Genomic DNA, 19945 nt, shown 5'->3' on the forward strand with positions numbered 1-19945 from the left:
GCCTTCCAGTCCCAGGCCCTCCCCACAGCAGTGCAGGGACTGAGGGGGGTCCAGGTCCGTCACATCTCCCTTCCTCCACCCGGCGAGCCGGGCCCTCTGGCGGGGGAGGGGAGCTGGTGGGCAGGCAGCTGCTTGGTCAGGCCAGGGGGCTACTGGCCCCACCCCCTCCTCCAGGGCTGCACCGGCCGGCCCCCAGCCGCAGGAGCTCACGGTGGGCCAAGGGGGAGCAGAGGCACCCCCAGCAGCAGCCCTGGCCCCGGGCTGTGTGTGACCAGGGCTGGGGGCTGCACGCAGCAGGGAGCCGGGTCGGAGGCTTGGAGTCCGGCTGGGCACAAGCCCAGGCCTGCGGGGGGGATGGGCCCAGGGCTGGCCCTGCTCTGCCCCAGCCTGGCCTGCAGTGTGTACCTGCTACACGGTTACTCCCCCGGCCGGGGTGGGGGCATAGGGCTGCACAGGCCCTGCCAGGCCCCCATGTCTGGCTCAGCCCAGCCCAGCCCAGCCCAGGGTTCCTGGGGCCCATGGCCTGAAAGCGACCAGGCTGGTGCCAGGGCAGCCTGCAGCTGATCCCCTGCCCCGCCTGCACCAGCTGGCCTGGAGGGGGGACCTCAAAAGGGCGTCCTTGCCCCCGCTCCCCCAATGCTGCCCCCCGCCCCCATCCGCACACAGAGCCTGACAGAGCTGGGGGGACCCATTAGTGTTTATTGCAGTGTGTGCCCAGTGCCCCCTCCCCGCCCCAAGTATCCCATCCACCCATGAGCCCAGCAAGGCAAAGGCCTGGCTGCTTGGCCAGCCGTAGGGGTGACCCCCTGGCCCGGCGGGGGGCGGGGACCAGCCCTGCAGCAGGAGCGTGTGAGCCCCCCCTTAATACTGTCACTTTTTACAGTGCATGTGGGGGGGGGTCTGCCAGGTAAACTGAGGCACGGGGAGGGGAACTGGACTAACTCACCCTGGGCTCGCAGTCTGGCAGTGCTACCCCCTGCCTTTAACCTGTCGACACTGTTCCCCTCCTGGTGCCGGCGGAGAGACTGGGGTCCTGGCTCCACCCCCAGCCTGGGGGCCGGGTGCTGGCCTGACTCCACAGCAGTTCGGGCCCCCAATAAATAAGTCCCCTCCCGCCAGGGTCCATGTAGTGGCGTTGTGGGGGCGGGGTAGGGCCCCCTCACAGCTCGTCATGTTTGCGGGTCAGATCTTCGCCGTAGTTGGTGGCCTGGCTGCCCACGAACATGTTCCAGTTGTCGAGAATCTCCTGCTTGGTCAGCCGCTCGTCCTGGGGGGCAGAGCCGGGTTCAGTGGGGCAAGGGGAAGCCCCCCACCCTCCTGCTGCCAGCACCCCCTCCAGGGGGGATGCCGCCCCTCCCACCCACCTTGTCCTTGTCTGACTCGTAGATGAGGTGCGTGGCCTCCACCTGGGGGTGGTCGTAGTCCTGGGGCAGGATCCAGTGGCTGATCTCGGCTCGGTCCAGCCGCCCGTCCCGGTTCAGGTCCCGGAAGTCCAGGAACTGCTGCCGCTCCGTCTGCACCCAGTCGGGCTCCGGCTCGCCGCGCTCGGGGCTGTACATGTCGCCTGGGGGGAGGAGGGAAGGCTCAGGACCTGGGGCACCTCCCTGCCCCCCCCCAGGCATGCTGGGGCCTGGCCCCCACTCCTCCAGCTGCAGGCGCCCCAGGGCCCGGCCCCCACTCACCGATGTACTCGTCCACTTGGACGTACCCGTCCCCATCCTTGTCGATGTCTTCAATCGTTTCCTGTGGGGAGGTTAGGTGCAGCTGAGCATCATGGGAACAGCTGTGGGACAATCTCCACCACCACCCCCCCCCGACCCGCCTCCACTTCCCTGAGCCTGAGCGGTTCCTGGCTGGAGCTAGGAAGGGGGCCATGGAAGGCGTGCTGGGGAACCCCGGTGTCCTGGCTCCCAGCCCCCAGCTTCTCCCCCCATCCAGCCCCCGCTGCCTTCCCCCACTGGGAGGGAACCTAGGCGTCCTGGCTTCCAGCCCCCTGCTCTAACCCCTGGAGTCCCCTCCCCTCCTGGAGCCAGGGAGAACCCAGGCGTCCGGGCCAGGCCCCTCACCGTGACAACGATGTCCTTCATGTAGTCGAACTCCTCGGGGTGCAGGAAGGCCGTGAACTCCTCCCGCGTGGCGATCATGTCCCCGTCCCGGTCGGCCACCTTGAAGCGCCGCTCGTCCCTCGCCAGCATCTTGCGATAGGAGTGTTTGTCCTCCAGGTCGCCAAATTCCTCCCCTGGGGCACGGAGCCGTGAGCAGCCTTGTCCAGCCCCAGCTGGGAGGTAACCCAGGTGTCCGGGCTCCCAGCCCCCGGGTTCCCCGCCATCCAGCCCCTGCTGCCTTCCCCAGCTGGGAGGGAACCCAGGTGTCCAGGCTCCCAGCCCCCAGCTTCCCCTCCTCCCTCCCTCCACCAGCCCCCCAGCTCTGTTGCCTTCAGAACTCCCCACCAAGCAGCCACATGGAGGCAACAGAAAATCCCAGGCTCCTGGAAGGGAGGAGCTGCCCCCAGCCTGTCCCCTAGCAGGACCTGTTTCCATCCCCGCAGCCTGCCCCATCCCACCTGGGGCCTACCCCACCCCCAGCATAAAAGCCTCCCCTGCACCCTCTGCAGCTTCTGCTCCCTGCATGGCTTCTCTCCCCACAGCCCAGGGAGAACCCAGGAGTCCGGGCTGGCAGCTCCTCTGTGCTGGGACAGAAGTGCCTGGGGGGGGGGGGGTCTGGAAGGTCACAGGAACCCCAAGGCCAGCCGGGGAGGGGGGCGGGCCTGGTCCAGCCCATCCCCGGGCCAGGTTCTGGCAGGTCCTGCTCGGCAGGACTAGCCCAGAGCCTGGTGGCAGGGGGCTGAGTGGAGGCTGGAGCTCGGGGCCTGGGGGTGCAGGGGCTGAGGCCCCTGGGGTGGGGGGGATGGACCAGCCCCTCACCCTCGTAGTAGCCGTAAGTGGCGTTCTTGAACTCGGCCCAGGCGATGCGCCCGTCCCCGTCCCCATCGTAGTCCTTCCAGTTCTTGTCCACGTTCTCGTAGATGTAGCGGTTCTGCGTGTGCTTGATCCACTCCTTCAGCTCCGCGTGCGTCACGAAACCGTCCCCGTCCCGGTCGATCCGCTCCACGATCTTCCTGCCAGGGCGGGGGCAGCGTCAGGGGTGCCGGATGCCTGGGTCCCACCCTCAGCTGTAGGGGCTCCACAGCCCCAAACCTGGGGTCCCCCTGCGCCCTAGGGGGATGCGCAATGGTCGGAGTCCCCCACAAACCGGCAGAGAACCCAGGAGTCTGGGGCCAGTGGGTTAGAGCTGGGGCTGGGAGTCGGATGCCTGGGTTCTCCCCTGCCTCGGGAAGGGAGTGGGGACAAGGGCCTGGGTTCTCTCCCAGCTCGGGGAGGGCAGCGGGGCCTAGTGGTTGGGGGGGGGTTCTCACCCCAGCCGCTCCCGGCTCTCCTCGGGCGTGAGCTGGTCGAAGGTCTTGGCCTGCTCCTTGCCCAGGAAGGCCTCGTGGTCGTACTGGAAGTCCTGGCGGTCGTCATGTGGGTGGTCGCTCAGCTCCTGGGCATGGTGCACCCGATCCCTCTTCTCGGGGGGCGGCTTAGCCAGGGCCAGGCACAGCCCCAGCGCCAGCGCCAGCCCCAGCCCCGCCTGGCCCCGCAGCATCCTGGGGAGGGGGCAGGGCACGGTCGGCAGGCGTCCCGCAGACCCCCTGCGTCCTCCTGTGGTCCCCCTTCGCCACCCCCGCCGCTAGGCCCCTCCATGACCCACCTTCCCCAACCTCTGCGCCCCCCACTTTTAGCCCCATTCTATGGCCCCCAGTATCTGGGTTCACAACGCTGATCCCCCTCTAGGCCCCCCCGTTCACAGCCCCGCCACGTGCCCCATGTCTGCACGGGCCAGTCTGCTCCCGCAGTTCCCCCTGCCCCACGGCCACCTGCCCCACAGACCCCCCCGAACCCTGGGTCCCGCCTCACTGGCAGGAGGGACTTGGGGGGTTGGTGGAATCTTCTTGGATAATCACAAGACTGGGAGGCCGGTGACCCGGGGACGTGCCTGTCCCTCCCCCATAAGCAGCAGTTCTCAGCCCCCCGACCTCGCTCTGCTTCAGGGGTCCTGCAGCCCAATCCCCCACCAAGCCCAGCCCTGGGATCCCCCCGACCCCCCACACCTCGCCCAGCCCTGGGGTCCCCCAGACCCCCCCCACACCCCGTCCAGCCCCGGGATCCCCCCAACCCCCCACACCTCGCCCAGCCCTGGGGTCCCCCACACCCCGTCCAGCCCCGGGGTCCCCCCAGGCCCCCCCACACCTCGCTCAGCTCCGCACCGCTCTCGAGTCCAGTGTCGGAGGGACCCGGCCACCGCCAACTCCGCCCCCATGTAGCCACGCCCCCTGCCCTGGGACGACCAATCGGAGGCTGACGTCGCTCCGGGGGAGGGGCCAACTCGCTCGCTGATTGGCTGTCCGGCGCCACGTTGACACAAAGCATCTCCCGAAGTTTTACTCTGGTCCCGGGAAGCGGGGACATGTGGGGCGGGTGCGCAGTGCTGGGTGTCAGGGCCGGGGTCGGGACCTGGGTGGGGGGCAGCGTTGGGGGCGGATCGGGGTGGGGGGCAGCAGGTGGCCCTGAGGGGGGCGCCGGTGCCCCCCCACGTTGCCGTGCTGCGTAACGCAGATGTGGGGGGATATAGGGGGCAGTGAAGGCAGGAGCAGCCACTGAGCTCCATTGGGTGGTGGGGAGCTCTGAGGCCCCCCCAGCCAGCCCCACACCGACCCCTCCAGCCCCCTCAGAGACCCCACTGTCCTTGGTCCAGCTTCCCAGGCAAAAGGTGCCCCGGGGCCTGCCCCAGCCTACACCCAGGGGGCTAGGCAGCTGCCCTGAGTGGGAGTCACACCCCCTTTCCCATCACCCCCTTGGCGCCGGAGCTGTGCACAGGGAAACTGAGGCACACTCACACGGGGTTATTACAGGACAGGAGAACTCTCACGCCCCATGCCAAGGGGAATAAAGCAAACCCCACTGCAGTGGGGCAAGGCTGGGGGGCCGTGCTGATGGGGAGCAGGGGTGGGGCTGCCTGGGGAGGAACGCTGAAGGGAGGCGGGGGATGGGGCAGAGCCCTGGCCAGCTCCCCAAGAGCCCTATTCTCCTGCCAGGGTCAGCCCCGTGCCCCCCGCCCCGGCCTCCTTGGAGCCTGCAGCTCCCTGGCTTCCCCACCCCCCAGACCCATGTACCCTGGGACAGGCCCCCACCCAGCCGGTCGGCCGGTTTCCCGGGCACTGGACCATGGCAGGAACAGAGTCTGGCCCAGCGGTCTCCCCCACCACTCTCACTCCATCCCTGTCCCAACCTGGGGGGCAGCCCTGCTCCCGATGCCCCTCGGCCTGTCTCCTAGAGTGCCAACGGGAGGGTGATTACCCTGGACATCTGCCTGCACTGTCCCGATCCTCCCAGGGGACAGGCCAGCACCCAGGGGAAACTGAGGCACGCGCCTTGGTCCAGAACCGTCCTGGCACTGGCCTCAGGCCCCTCACTGGGCCAAGCCGGCTTCCTCCAGCCCCCACCCGACCTGCTCCAGCCACTCCGGCACTCCCCTCAGCCTCCGCAGTTACTGAGATCCCCCCCCGGCCTCAGACCCCCCCTCAGCGCCGGCGAACTCACCCGCCGAGCTGCGCCCGGAACGTCACTACGGCGAACAGCGAGACCCGATACCGCACGTCTGACTTGCCGAGAAACACGTGCTCGCTGTAAAGCCCCAGCGCCGGGAGTCCCGGGAAGTGGTCGTCTCAGCCTTCGGTTGCAGGGACGGACGGGGAATTGCAGCCCCGGGGGCTGTGGGGGGGGGAGCTGCCAAACGCCCCCCGGCACTGGAATGTCAGACGCAGGCGGCAGGGGGCCGGCTGGAGGTGGAAGTAACTTGTGTCCCAGCCGGAGCCACCCGGCGAGTCCCGGCCCGGCCGGGAACACCGCAGCCAAATTTCCCTGCCAGCCCCTGGCCCGGCCTCCAGCCGCACCGCGACCTTAACGCCCAGCTGTCTGTCCATCTGTCCCCCGGCCTCCCGCTGTCCGTCTGCCCATCACCCTCAGCCGTCTGTCCGTCCGTCTGTCTGCCTGCCTCCCGGCCTCCTTCTGTGTGCTCCTCTGCCTGCCCCCCCCAGCCGTCTGTCTGTCCGTCCGTCCGTCCATCCTCCACATCTCCCTCCGTCTGTCTGTCCGTGCCCCCCACTCCATCCTCTGGGCCGCGCTGAACGTTTCTCCCGCGTTGCCCCTTTTACCCACCAGGGGGCGCGCAGCCCCGGTGAGCGGCTGAAGGCACTGGGGGGGCGGGGCTGGGGGGTGGAGAACTGGCCCCCGACCAACCCTGAGATCTACCGCTAGACTCCCCTTGTGGGGCCCGAACCCGCCGGGCTGGGCCACGAGGGGACACTGAGGCAGGCGCTGTACCCCGCGGGTCCGGGAGCCGAAGGTCCCAGAAAAAGTCTGGCGGGAAACTGAAACCCAGTCCAGGGCTGGGAATCCAGATGCTGGGCCCTGGGCTTCCCCACCCAGAGAGAACCCCGGCGTCCGGGCCACCAGCCCCCGCCCCCCCTGCCCCGCACAGCCAGCCCCGTGCCCTTCCCCCGCCCGGTGCCCCTCCCTCCCAAACTGCCGGGGTCTGGGACGGGCTCAGCCCAGAGCCATGGGGCAGGAAGCCCAGGGCACAGCTGGGGGGCTGCGGGTCTGGAGTGAGGGGCGGGGCACCGGGAGCGCTGGGACGAGGCTTTCCCACTGGTAAGGCAGATGCTGCTGGAAGCTGCTGCAGGCTGAGGTCCCCCCGCTCCCGGAGCCCGGGGTTCCCGACACAGACATGGGCCCAGACCGCCTGCCGGTGCCCCCCACTCCCCACCTGCAGCCCCCGCCAGCCCGGCCCTGCCCCCCACTTCCCACCTGCAGCCCCTTCCCCTGTCCACTTCTTTTTCTGTTGCTGCTCTGGGCCAAGTGGGTGGGAACAAGACGGCAGAGAACCCAGGCGTCCGGGGGAGCTGCACCCCGCCCCACAGCGCTCTGGCGGTTGGATTGCCCTGGTCTGCCCCCGCTGCCTGTCTGTCAAGGGGGAGGGGGGAGGCGCAGGGAATGCTGGGAAATGGATGGTGGGGGTGTTGACGCCCTCCCCTCCTCCGGGCACCCACAGTTAACCAGAGCAGGTTCCTATCCCGGCATGGAGCTAATCGGAGCCGATGGGGCGGGGGGCAGGTTGGGTCTCTCCAGGCCCAAGATGAGCGGCAGGGTAGGCCCAGGGTGAACCCAGGCGTCCGGGGCGGGGGGTAGGGGGTGTGCAGGGGAGAGTTGTTTGCTCTGTCCCCATAGCAGGGGCTGCTCCACCTTCACCAGCGCTGGGGGGCGAATTCCTGCCCCTTCCCCTCCCCCACTCGACTCTGTTCCCCCAAATCTGCCCTCTCCTGCTTCCCTGACAGGCCCCTCCCTGACCCCCAACTTACCTCCCCTTCCCCTCCCGACCCCGCCAGTTCCCTCCCCCCCCGCCGACTCCCCCCGCTTCCCCCCTCCCCACACCACCCCGCTTGCTTTGCATTTTTAATTGAGACTCTCTCAGCTACACGGATTTGTACTTAACCTCCTGCCCTCTGGGTGCCCCACAGCTCCCCGCCCCCCAGCTCCCTGGCTGTTCCCGGTACCGCCCCCAGCTCCCCACCCCCGCACCCCAGCCCCCCCCCAACCTGCCACTGCCTTTGCTCTGCCCCCTCACTGCTGCCCCAGCTGGGGGGTCCTTGTCTGGGGTGGCTGTGTGGGCCCTGTGGGGGGGTGAGGTGGAGGCTGGGCAGGGGAGGCTGCTGGTGGGTGGGTGGGACACATCCGCTGGAGCTCTGGGCTGTGGAGATTTGCAGCTTCCAGTGGTGGGGGCCCAGGGAGGCAATGGGGGGCCGGGAAGGAGGAGGAGCTACCCCCCTGGCTGTGCCTGGGGCGCTATGGGGCCGGGGAGCCAGGGTTTGTCTGATCCCCTTGGTAGTGTTTACCCCCCAGTGAAACCGGGAACCATCTTTCCCCAGCCCCTGCCCCCTCTAACCAGCAGCCCCCTCCCTCCCATAGCCCCGAGAGAACCCAGGTGTCCTGGCACCAAGCCCCCTGCTCCAACCACTAGTCCCCGCTCCCCTCAGGGGCCGTTTCATGGGGTCCCAGCCCTGTCCCCAGCCCTACTTGCCAGGGCTGGGCTGGGCCCTGAGCTCACCTGTCTCCCCTGCCCGTCCCCAGCCAGGGTGGGGTTTTGGGGGGCTGGGCAGGTCCTGCCAGTCACGTGGGGGGCTGCCTTTGTGAGGGGGGTCTAAGGACACTGCAAGCAGGTGGGGGGCTGGGAACAGACACCCGCTCCCTCCCACCCATATCTCTGCCCCCTGCCCCTGTGGGTCTGGCAGCCCCCTGCCACCTTCCAGGGAGCTTTTCAGCCCCTGGAGCACAAGCTGGAACTCCGGGCCTGGTCCCCCCGCCCCCCCGGCCCATTGGAGGGAATTGAGTTCAAAGCTGACACTGCGGCTTAGTACAAATGTCACCACACGAGGGCCTGGTGCCCCCCCCCCGTCTGCTCCCCCAGCGCCTGGGATCTTCATTTCTGTCTCTGCATGCCCGCTTGGCAGCCAGACGCTGCCCGGAGCTGGGCACAGACAAGGGGGTGTGGGGGGCACAGGCGGGTGGAGGGAGCTGGGGGCTCGGACTTTAGGGGGGCAGGGCTGGTCGCTGCTGACGAGAGGACCCCAGCGTTGTCCAGGATCATGGGTGAGGTATGTGGGGGGCAGGTACAGGGACATTGGGGAGTGCTGGGGGGCTGTGGTGCCGGGGGAGGGGCAGTGGGGGTCTGTGGGGCCGGGGGAGGTGGGGGGGCTGTGGTGCTGGGGGAATTTTCCATCCTCCCTACACTGCCTTTTGCTTTTGTGCTTCCCTGGCAGGTGGGCAGCCGATGCTCTTTGCTTTAGTGCCTGACCTGACCCCCTGGCACTGACCGACCCCCCCCCAACCACTGACCAACCCCCCCGGCACTGGCTTGACCCCACCGGCACTGACCTGACCCCCTGGCACCAACTGACCCACTGGCACCGACCGACCCCCTGGCACCGGCCTGACCCAGTGGGTGGCACTGATCCAGGTACCAGTTCTGGGCCTGGGATGTGGGGGGGGGCAGGAGATCGAATGGGGCAGCTCCCAGTTATCCCCTCCCCCACTGCCCCGCCAGTGCCCCACATTCCCAACCCTCTACTGGTGCTCATGGGGGGTGGGGCTCAGCTGTTTCCTCCCTGGCGTTGCTAAAGGGCGCCTGAGAAAGCCCCAGGGGCTGCACATCAGGGGTCTCTAGACGAGATGGGTCATTGGGACGGGGGAGGGGGGAGACAGACGGACGTGGCTGGGTGAGGGGGTGGAAGATGGATGGCCAAATAGCCAGACAGACGGACGTGATTGGACCGACACGGAGGGACGGACGCTCATGGGAGGACATGTAGAGATGGAGACACATGGACAGAGAAAGGGATGGGCAGAGACGGGTGAATGGGTGGTGGACAGAGCTGACCGGGTGCCCAGATGGGCAGACGGACACACAAAGGTGGCTGGGTGGGTGCCTGGACAGATAGATGGACAAGAAGGGACAGACGAATGGGGCAGCCCATTTGGCCCCTCCCGTCACCACCCAGCCCCCCCGCGAGGGGGTGTATCCCACATCCGAGCCCTCCAAGAAGGAGTGTGCCCCACAGCCCAGCCCCCCCAGAGAGGGGGTGCGACCCACGGCGCTGCCTGCCGAGCAGACCTGCCCTCCTCTGCGCAGCCCCTTTAGCCCTTTCTCAGCCAGATTCCCTTCCAGAGATTCACCTGCAGGGCTGGGCGGGGCTCTGCACAGGTCAGGCTGCCCGCGCCTCAGTTTCCCCAGCTCCTGTCCCCTTGTGCAGAGACAGGAACTCTCCCCGCACTCCGTGTGCCCGTCTCGCTGACCTGCGCAGGCTCAGTGCAGCTGGGCCCTAATCTTGGAGCTGGCAGCCAGGGCTGCAGGTCAGGAGTGAGGGGCACTGGCAGGGCTGAGGAGGCAGTGAGGGGCACCGCCAGGAGGCTGTGGTTTGGGAGTGTGGGGCCCAGGCTGGCCCAGGCCCCGAAGCAGCAGCTGAGCCCTCTGGGGGCCTTTGAGGGAGGCAGCGTTGCTGGCTGTCCCCATATTGCCAACCCCGCACTCCACCCCAGAGCCAGCTGCTTCCCTCTGCCCCAGTCACTGGCTCTCTCTCTCCTGCTCTCTGCAGGCCCCAGGACTGGGCTGCCCCATGCCCTGTGCCTAGGGGTGAAGCGCCCCCGCCCCACACTGCCCTCTGAGGTCCCACCGCCGGCACTGGCCCATGGGGGCCGACGGGATGTGTGAGAGGATCGGGATGCTGAATATTCAGAACACGGGCTGGGGCGGCCGGCAGGACTGGTACCCGGACGGGCTGCTCCCTGGGCAGCCCACTCCAGGTAGGTGGGGGGCTGGGAGCAGGGAGGGGGCACCCAGACCCCTGGCATGTTCTCCCCGTCCGCCAAAATCCATCTCTGATCACCGCCCCTCCCCCACTGCCTGAACCCCCTGAATTCCCCAGCCTGTGCTCCCTGCACTACCCCTCCCCCACTCTGCCCGTGCACCCCACTCTGCCCCTCCCCCACTGCTCCCACCCCCCAGCCTGTATGCCCCACACTACCACTCCCCCGCTGCCTCCCACCCCCAGCTTGTGCACCCCACACTGCCTCCACCCTGTCTGTGTGCCCCACACTGCCCCTCCCCCACTGCCCCCACCCCCCAGCCTGTGCGCCCCACTCTGCCTCTCCCCCCAGTGCTGTGGAACATGGTTCTTGCTGTGATACCGAGAGCTGGGGGCGGGGGGGGGCTGGGGATGTTGCCAGGCTGGCGCTGGGAAGGGCAGGGGACAGCCCCCCCCCCCTCAAGATTCCAGCGCTGGGTCCCTGGTCTGTCACCTGCCCGGCGGGGGCTGGGAGGCGTCGGGCTGAGCCAGGCCGCAGCTGTCGCTTTGCATCAGGGTGGCAGAGCTGACGGCCGAGTTTGTGTCCCCTGCGGGCACCGGGCGCAGCGCGAGCTGACGGGCCTGGAGATGGCACAGGGAGGCAGTGCCGCGATGGGGGGGGATTTACCCAGCATCCCCTAGTGCTGCAACCCCTCCTCACTCCCGACCCACAGCCCCTGCCCTGCTGGTGCCCCTCTCTCCCAACCCACAGCCCCTGCCCCCTGCCCGACTGGTGCCCCTCAATCCTGACCCACAGCCCCAGTCCCCCTGCCCCACTGGTGCTTCTCTCTCCCGATCTACAGCCCCAGTCCCCCTGCCCTGTCGGTGCCCCTCACTCCCGACCCACGGCCCTTGCTGGTGCCCCTTTACCCCACAGGGGAGCTGGCTCAGACCCCCTTTCCCTGTGAGGAATCTCACTCCTTTGCCCTGCAGACAGCTGCCAGCACCTGGAGGGTGGTCTGGACCCTGAGCCCCCCTCTGGGGCTGGCACTGAGGACCCAGATGACTCGCAGCTCCGGCTGCAGCTGAAGCGCAAACTGCAAAGGAACCGGACGTCATTCAGCCCAGAGCAGATCGAGGCCCTGGAGAAAGGTGACGGGCAGGGGCTGAGCAGGGGGCATGAGCTGTGGGGAGTCTGGGGAGCAGTGGGCACATGGGGGGGCGTAGCTATGGGGTGTTGCAATGCTGAGGGTTCTGTGGACATGGGGGGGTTCCAGGGAGGCGCTGGGGCCTGTCAGTGTGGGGGGCACCAGGGAGGGCCAGGGGCTCTGTGTCTGGGGGCATCTCTGACCACTCGGCCCCCTCCTGCAGAGTTCGAGCGCACACACTACCCCGACGTCTTTGCCCGGGAGCGCCTGGCCGCCAAGATCGACCTGCCCGAGGCACGGATCCAGGTGAGGGAGACCCCCCTGTTCCCTGGGGACTCCAACCCCCTGGGGGTCCCCCACCTTAGGGAGACCCTCCTCCTCCCAGAGGCACATCTCTGCCCCACTCCAACCCCCGTTCCCTGCCTGAGGTGGGGCAGTGCTGTCTGAGGCCCACCGTGACCCCCGCCCAGAGGTGGGAAAAGTTCCCAGAAAGTTACTTGAGCAAAAGTACAGCTGCTGGGTGGGGGGATGTACTTAAGTACAAGTCACCCATGTCCCTCTGGAAAACTACTTGAGTAAGAACACACACACACCTGCATGCGTGTGCTCATGCACACCCACACACACACACACACACACAACACGCCCAGCTGTGAAAGCAGCTGCACTTCTACTCAGGTAACTTTTGGGCCTCTTCCTGCCCCCCAGGTCTGGTTCTCCAACCGACGCGCCAAGTGGCGGCGTGAGGAGAAGCTGCGGAACCAGCGGCGCCAGGTGGGCGGGTCGGGGCACCTGGGCAGCACCGGCTTCCCTGGAGGTGGGGCCTTCCCAGTCACCCCCACCACCGGGTCAGGTATGTCGGCCCTCCAGTACCCCCTGGTATCCCCCCACTGGGTCAGGTATGTCGGCCCTCCAGTACCCCCTGGTATCCCCCCACTGGGTCAGGTATGTTGGCTTTCCAGTACCCCCTGGTATCCCCCCACTAGGTCAGGTTCATTGGCCCTCTTGTACCTCCTGGCACCCCCCTGCAAGGTCATGTACCCCCCGGGAGCTCCCTACTTGATCTCCCCAATATGCCAGAGTCCAGCACCCCGCAGCACCCCACTGCCCTCAGTGTGCCCAGGCCCTGCTGACCAATGGTCCCACTTTCACTTCTGTGCTCACCAGCCCTAGACACCTGCTGGTGGCTTGGCTCATGCGCGGGGCCCCGGATCTCTCCTGGGCACCCCCCAGCGCCCCACTGACAGGGAGCACAGCGGATACCCTCCCCACACACACTTTGGTAAACCCCTGCCCCAAAACCTCCACTGCCCCCTGGCCTCCCCAGCATGGGCCCTACCTGTTTTTGGGCTCAGGCCGCCCAGTTGCAGTACCACACCTGCCCTCTAGGAGGCGCTGCAGCACTCACCCCACCCCCTTGTCCCACCATGAGACATTTGTGCAACACACGAGGGAAACTGAGGCACACAGGCGGCATTCAGAGACCACACTGCTGTATCGCACCAGGTCCCCAACCCCCTGCCCCCTCCCCAGCCTCCACTTCCCCATAGGTACCTCTAAGAGCTGCCACTTCCCCCAGCCCCCCGCCTGGCCCATGGTAACTGTTCTCTCCTCACAGGGGCCATGATGGGGCGCAGCGAGGGCCCCCTCCCCAACAGCTATGGGGCTCTGCCCCCTCTGCCTGCCTTCTCCATGGCCAACAGCCTCCCTGTGCAGGTGAGGAGGGGCTGGGACCCACTGAGGGCATGGAAGGGGCCTTGGCCAGGGAGGGTATGAGGGGTCAGCCTGGCAGGAGCTCAGCCCTGTGGGGAGCTGGGGGGAGGGAGCAGGGGAGGGACAGCATGAGAGTGGAGAGGTGTGGCTTGTACAGAATGGCAGGGGGCCTGGTGAGGGGCTCGTTGGAGGGGGCTGTGTGTTTGTGGGGGGATCAGTGGTTCAGGGGGTTGTCCCAGGTGGGGCGGTGTGTTTGGGGGAACTCAGCCTGGGGAGCTCAGTGGGCTCAGGGGATCATCCTTGGGAGCTGTGGCGTGCTCATTCTAGGGGCTGTATTGTGGGAGGCTCCAGGGGATCCTCCCAAGGGGGTGTCTGTGGGTTGGTGGGGGCTCAGCCTGGGGGCTCCAGGCGTGTGGCAGATCCAGGCCCTAGCACCAGCATCTCACAGACCCTCCCCGCAGGCTGTCCAGCCGGTCGCCGGCCAGGGTGCCTCGTCCTACCCCTGCATGGTCCCCAGCGGCTCTGTGGGGCGCAGCTACGACGCCTACGGCCCGGCCCAGCTCCCGGCCCATGTGGGCAGCCAGAACCTCAGTGCCGGTACCTCCACCGGTGAGTGGGACCCCAGCCTGGCACAGCCCTTGGTGCGGGGGAGGGTTCTGGGAGCAGGGCCAGACCCCCCACCCCTGGGGCATTAGGGGGTGAGTGGGCGACGCTGGGCCTGGGTCTCAATATCCTCAGCCTTGGCCTGGCCTGTATGGACCAGTGGCCCCTGGACACAGGCTCTGAGGCCAGGCCTGGCCCGTACAGACCAGGGGCGCTGGGACACAGGCTCTGAGGCCAGGCCCAGCCCGTATGGACCAGGGGTGCTGGGACACAGGCTCTGAGGCCAGGCCCAGCCCGTATGGACCAGGGGCGCTGGGACACAGGCTCTGAGGCCAGGCCTGGCCCGTACGGACCAGGGGCGCTGGGACACAGGCTCTGAGGCCAGGTCTGGCCCATATGGACCAGCGGCCCCTGGACAATAGCTCCAATGCCTGGCACAGCCTGGATGGCCCAGGGAGAGGCTTGGGGCCCTCTCGCCCCTGCCCACTGACACCCTCTCTCTCTGCCCCCAGGTCTGATCTCCCCTGGCGTGTCAGTCCCTGTGCAGGTGCCTGGCGGGGACCCTGACCTCCCACAGTATTGGCCCCGTCTGCAATGAGGGGAGCAGGTGGGATCTTCCAGGGGGTGGCAGTGCGCACTGGCGGGAAAGGGCACCGCAGCCAGGGGGTTCCCAGGCTAGGGCCCAGCCATGCAGGGGCAACTCCTGCCCCCCCTCCCTGCATGTTGGTGTGTGTCTCTTAGAGCCGTGGTGTCCCTGCTGGTGTCAGGATCCATCTCCCTGCTGTATGTGTTGGGGGGAGAAACCCTTCACTGCTGCCCCCTCCCCACAGGAGGCACCCCCCAGCCTTCCACCCCCCCCAGGCTGGGAGCTGGCAAAGGATTCTGGGAGACACGCCAGCCCCCTCGGCCGTGGGGGCCATGATGGGATAGTCAGTGGGTGCCCCCCCCATCTTGGTGGCTGGGAGTCTGGGGGTTCCCACCCCCTGATCTTTCCCTGCATGGATGGAGCTACCTGGGGCTAACACCCCCACCACCAGGCCCCCTGGCCTGTGCCCCACACGGCCCCTCCCTGCCCTGTGACCTCGCCAAGCCCCCCCGCTGCCCTAGCTTGTCTGGTGTGTCAGTAAAGCCCTCTGTCCGTAACAGCAGAGCCGTGTCTGTCTGTCTGTCCGTCCTTGGGGGGAAGACCCCCCAGGCCTGACTCAGGCCCCAGCCTGCCAGCCGCAGAGACCCTACAAGAACAGCCCCGTGGGTGCCAGGCCCAGGCAGCTCCCAGCTGCTGCAGGAAACGGGGTGGGGGTGGGGGTGCAGAGCAGGGGAGGAAACACCTGGGGCATCCGGGGTGGGTCCCCCGCGGCGGCCCTAGGGTCTCCCACCCCTTGGCTTGCCTTCATCACAGCCCTCCCATTGTATCCTTAAGGCCCAGCCCCCAGCCTGCTCACCCTCTCCAGCCACTGCCCCCCATGGTCCCTCAGCCCCGCCCCCTCCATCCGCTGCCCCCCACTGCTCCCCAGTCCCCAGCCCCGGCAGCACTGCAGCAGAGCTGGTGACAGCAGCTGGCTGAGGCTCCTGGGGCCCGGCGGGGAGGGGGCGCGGGCGGGGGGTGTCAGCACAGATCAGCATCAGGCCGGGCCAGGCAGGAAGCCTTGGGCTGGATTCTGCACTGGGAGAAGGAGCCAAAGTAGCGACCGTGGGGGGGACCCAGCCCCCCTTCCCTGCCCCCCCAGCCCCCCTTCCCTGCCCCCCCAGCGGCCCCAATGCACCCCCCGCTGCCCCAGCCCCCTGCTGTCCCCAGCCCCCCCGTTACCCCCCAGCCCTGTGCTTCCCCCGCTGTTCCCGGCCTGCACACTGCACCCTCTCTTCACTGCAGCCCCAACTTGGCTGGACCCCAGCCCTGGTGGGGAAGGGCCCCTACTAAATGTCCTGCTCCGGGAGTCCCAGGATGCAGCAAAAACAACCCCGACTTGGCTGCCGACCCCCCATCGCCCACCAGCCCCTCCCCGCCACTGCCCATCGTCCGCCCACCGACCTCCCCTCCCTGTCAGTCCCTCCCCACAACTACCCCACTGCCCGTCAGCCCCCACATCCATTGCCCCTCCCCCAACCTGCCACACGTCCCCCCCGCTGCAGGAGCGGCTCAGTGTGAACTCTCTCGTGCGGTCACGTCGCATCAGGGCGCGGGGCGATGGGGGCGCTGAGGAAATGGGGCTCGGGAGGATGGGGCGCCTGGAAGGGGGACAGAGGTTGAATGAAAAGAAGGGGATGGGAAACCCCCGCAGCCGCCAGATCCTGGACCCCCCCAAAGCTGAAAAGCGCCCCCAGTAGCCCCCCCACATAACTGGCCCCACCGCCCCCCACTCCGGACCTGCAGCCCCAGCCGCTGGGATCTCTGACCCCTTTGCTCCCCCTCCCCCCGCGCCCCTGCTGTTGTTTAACCCCTTCGGGTGCGGCTGCTTCTCGGTTCCTGCTGCCGTTGCGCCCCATCCCTGAACGTGGGAACCACAGACCCACCCTGCGGCCCCCACCCCCGAAACTTCCCGGGGGAGGATGTGGTCGGAGGGCACCGGGGGGGCGCGGGGAGGAGGGGGCATGGCAAAGCTTTGGGGGGTGGGGACAGCTAGCAGTACCACCCTTCCCCCCGACCTGCAGCCCCATCCGCCCCCCCGGCCCTGCCGGTGACCCCCCGACCTGCAGCCCCGTCCGCCCCCCTGGCCCTGCCGGTGCCCCCCCGACCTGCGGCCCTAGCTTAGGGGGTTCATGGGGAGGGGTCGGGAGCTGGGGGCGGGGGGGCAGGAGGAGACACCCAGACCGCTGCTTGGGGTTCCTAGGCTGACCCCCGGCTAGCAAGGGGTATGGGGTAAGAGTGTGGGGGCTGGGAGCCCGGACTCCTGGGTTCTCTCCCGGCTCGGGGAGGGGCAGTACCCCAAAGGGCTGGCCGGAGGAGGAAGCAGGACTCCTGGGTTCCCTCTGCCTCAGTTTCCCCGGCGAAGCTGCGCGTGTTTATCTCGGGCTCCGCGCACCCCCTCCCCCCCGCGCCTCTTCCTGTTTACGCGGCCGGAGCCCGGCGCTCGGCGCTCGGCGCTGGCTCCCCGGGCCGGAAACGCCGCTTCCCGCCGCGCCCCATTGGCTGCGCGCCGCGGGGGGGTTTAAAGGCTCAGCCCGGCCCGGCTGGGCGAGATGCGGGGAGCAGCTGGGACCGAGCGGCCCCGGGTAAGTGGCAGCGCTACTCGGACACCTGGGTTCCCCAGACCCCCCTTCTCTGCCAGAGCTGGAACCCAGGCGTCCGGGCTCCTCCCATCTAACCACTACCTCCCTCCGCTCCCCTCCCCGAGAGAGGCGGCGAGCCCCGGGGGGCGCATCTGGGGAACTCGGGTGCAGAAAGGCCGGGGGTCCCCGGGCTTTTCCCTCCTGCAAGGAGAGACCCCCATCTGCAAGGCACCGGGGGGGACTGCGGGGGAGTCGCACACCCGGGGCCGGACTCCCGCTGGCCGGGCCGGTTGTTCACTCGGGGAACGCCTGGCAGCAGGGCCGAGCTGGCCACGGATGTGCAGCGCCGGGCGCCTCGGGGCCCTGAACTCGCGGAGGGATCTGGAGCGGGAGGAGGGGGCCCTCCGTCTCCTGGGCTCGCGCTGCACCTCCCGCTATGGCCCCGGGCCCGGGGTGCTTGGGGGGCCGGGGCAGAAGGTGGGTGGCTGTGAAGGCTGAAGCTGCTGCGGGGCAGGAGGAGGAGGAGGAGGTGACGGGCTGCTGGTTCTCTGGGGCTGTCTGGCACTCGGGGGCCGCTGCCCGGTATCTGCCCCCCTATTCCCAGGGCAGGTCCTCCAGCGCCCCCCCCCCCCCAACCCCGAGATCCTGGGGTGAGCCGCAGGGAACCGAAACAGCGGCGGAGAGGGGACGGCGCCCGGCGCGGACCTGGGGGGGGGGGGGTGTCAGAGGGGCCGCCCCACCCCTCCCGCGTGACTGCGGCCGGCCGGTGGGTCGGTCGGTCTGTCTGTCCGTTCCTCCGTGTCTCTGGCAGGTCGCGCAGCCAGCGGCGGGCCGGGCCCCGTCTCCGCGCCCCCCTCTCTCCCAACCCTTGTACCAGTGTCCTGCGGCGCGAACCCTGGTGCGGGGGATGGAGGAGAAGGGGGGGTGGGAAACACCGCGGCAGGCCGAGTCCGGGACCTCGACGGCTGAAGGACACCCCGCAAGAGCAGCGCCCGACGGGCAGGTCCTGGGCGCCGCCCAGCCCCCCTCTGCCGGTCTGTGCCTTGTACAATAAACACCCCCCAGCGGTTGGGGGTTCGGCGTCAGGTCTGCGCGGAGGTTGTTTGCAGGTTGGGGTTACGGCTCTTTTCACAGTTGCGGGCCCGGGGGGGGCCTTGCCCCAAGGGGGGTGCCCCAGGCTGACAGTTGGCCGCCTGCCCCGGGCTGATTCCCTGGGGGGCTGGGGCGGGGCCCTGGCGCGGCGGTTGGCGTCCCCTTCCCCGGACGGGGCAGCCGCTCCCCCTTGGGCCGCCCCCTCCGGGGCTCTGGGGGCCCCTGTGCCCCCGGGCGGCCCATGGCGGGAGCGGAGACCATGGACACCCGGCGCAGGGCTGGGACGGGGGGGGGCTCCGGACTGGGCTTCGCGGGGGGTGTCCCGGGCACCCAGGTCCTGCCCACGCTGGGTCCCGAGGGTCCGGGGAGCCCCCTGGGGTGCGACCGACTTTCCCGGAGCCCCTCTTTCCCGGGGGCGCAGCCCCTCCTGGGTTCCCCCCTCCACCGCAGTGCGCCTGGCTGGGCCGGGGCCAGGCGGGAGCCGTCAGTCCTGGGCCCAGCCCGGGAACGCTCCAGCCCGTGGGTCTGAGTCCGGCCTGGCCGACTCTGCCGGGCCCGGAGCGGGGCCTGGCCGCCCGCTGACTCCCTGGGCAGGAGCCAGGGAGGGTTATGGCGCTGGTCCCAGAGGGGCCCCGGGGGCGACCCCCCAGCTGGCCTCTGCCCACTTGTTCCAGCAGCGGCTCCCCCCCGTCCCGCCCCGCCTCGCCTGCCGTGGGGGGGGCAGGGCCCGTCCTGCAATCGGCCCCCTGGGGCCAGCTCAGCTGAGGGGCGGCGGCTCTGGCCACAGGAGAAAAAACCCTGGCGGGGGCGGGGCCCAAAAAGGGGAACGCACCGGCCCCGAGCGGGAGCCCGAGCCCCTCACGAGCCCCCCCACACCCCTGCCCTCCCCCCCGAGCCCCCAGCTGTCTCCCAGCTCCCGCCCCCTCTTTCCCCCCGCCCAGTCCAGCCTCTTCGGCCCCGGAACTGACTGTGTGCCGCCCGCCCGGCTGGGCCCGGGCCCGACTCCCACAGCCGGGGCCAGTCCGGGGAAGGGGCAGGCGGCTCCCCCCCCACACACAGTGTGATGGGGGTGTGATGGGCGGGGTAGCTCCCGGGGCTGGGGATGGTAACAGCTGTGACCTCCCCACAGAGCGGGGAGGAGCCGAGGGGGGTTGAATGGGAGGCGGCAGTTGGGTGGGGGAGGGGGGAGGCGACCAGCGGGGCGAGGGGGTTAGAGCCCAGCCGGGGCACCCCTGGGGCTCCTCTCCCCGGGACGGGCTCTGCCGGCTGCACCCACACCGCTGTGCTGAGCCGGGCCTCCCTCGCCTCATAAACTTCCCCTTCTACCCGCTGAGTGAGAGTCACTCCTGCCTGGGGGGGGGCAGTACTGGGGGACGCCGAACCCCATTATACACACACAGACGCTCACTGTAACACACACACGGGGCCACACACAACACCCCCCCGGGCAGCGTCACACACACAACACCCCCAGCTGTAATAGACCCTCGGGGTCCCACCTCTGCCCCACGTGCTCAGAGGTCCCGACCTCGGCGGGGGGGCTAAGGGTGGAGAAGGGGGGCCGGGGCCAGGCTCCCGGGTGGGACAAGGGCTCTGGGACTCTGCACCCCCCCGGCTGCGCTGCCCCCCCCCGGAGTACGAGCGGCTGCGCCGCAGCTGGCTGGAGTGGGGGCAGGAGGGGCTCCCCGCGGCCGGCCGAGGGGCGGAGGACGGGCGGAAGGGCCCGCGGGCGGCGCTGGGCGGTGAC

At 69.1% G+C, this 19945-nt stretch overlaps 2 protein-coding genes across 3 annotated transcripts; one reads left to right on the forward strand and one right to left on the reverse strand.

Moving 5' to 3' along the window:
• Nucleotides 1-685: 685 nt before the first annotated feature.
• On the reverse strand, nt 686-6058 carry RCN3 (reticulocalbin 3). Of its 2 annotated transcripts, none has more exons than XM_075016273.1 (7): nt 5640-6058; nt 3416-3646; nt 2925-3118; nt 2067-2239; nt 1683-1743; nt 1365-1564; nt 686-1267 (listed from the first exon to the last, which is right to left on the reverse strand). In XM_075016273.1, exons 2-7 carry the CDS (start codon nt 3643-3645, stop codon nt 1160-1162), a joined length of 966 nt encoding a protein of 321 aa, XP_074872374.1. In that variant the 5' UTR covers nt 3646; nt 5640-6058; the 3' UTR covers nt 686-1159. The 2 variants fall into 2 exon arrangements, with proteins under 2 accessions (XP_074872374.1, XP_074872373.1); XM_075016272.1 differs by lacking the exon at nt 5640-6058 and adding an exon at nt 4290-4410.
• Nucleotides 6059-9036: 2978 nt separating this feature from the next.
• On the forward strand, nt 9037-15036 carry LOC142024459 (paired box protein Pax-6-like). Its single transcript, XM_075016486.1, has 8 exons — nt 9037-9111; nt 10247-10454; nt 11429-11587; nt 11807-11889; nt 12292-12436; nt 13202-13299; nt 13758-13905; nt 14412-15036. Exons 2-8 carry the CDS (start codon nt 10340-10342, stop codon nt 14495-14497), a joined length of 834 nt encoding a protein of 277 aa, XP_074872587.1. The 5' UTR covers nt 9037-9111; nt 10247-10339; the 3' UTR covers nt 14498-15036.
• Nucleotides 15037-19945: the final 4909 nt, after the last annotated feature.

Source organism: Carettochelys insculpta, chromosome 22 (assembly GCF_033958435.1).
Source record: "Carettochelys insculpta isolate YL-2023 chromosome 22, ASM3395843v1, whole genome shotgun sequence".
Lineage (NCBI taxonomy): Eukaryota > Metazoa > Chordata > Testudines > Carettochelyidae > Carettochelys > Carettochelys insculpta.

Excerpts from the sequence above, each read along its gene's own strand:
- RCN3 (XM_075016273.1), bottom strand. The coding sequence starts at position 3,645 with ATGCTGCGGGGCCAGGCGGGGCTGGGGCTGGCGCTGGCGCTGGGGCTG. Across the intron at positions 1,744-2,066 it reads TGAAGGACATCGTTGTCACG|GAAACGATTGAAGACATCGA; the intron begins GTGAGGGGCCTG and ends ACCTCCCCACAG. Across the intron at positions 1,565-1,682 it reads CCAAGTGGACGAGTACATCG|GCGACATGTACAGCCCCGAG; the intron begins GTGAGTGGGGGC and ends TCCTCCCCCCAG.
- LOC142024459 (XM_075016486.1), top strand. The coding sequence starts at position 10,340 with ATGGGGGCCGACGGGATGTGTGAGAGGATCGGGATGCTGAATATTCAG. Across the intron at positions 11,890-12,291 it reads TGCCCGAGGCACGGATCCAG|GTCTGGTTCTCCAACCGACG; the intron begins GTGAGGGAGACC and ends CCTGCCCCCCAG. Across the intron at positions 13,300-13,757 it reads CCAACAGCCTCCCTGTGCAG|GCTGTCCAGCCGGTCGCCGG; the intron begins GTGAGGAGGGGC and ends CCCTCCCCGCAG.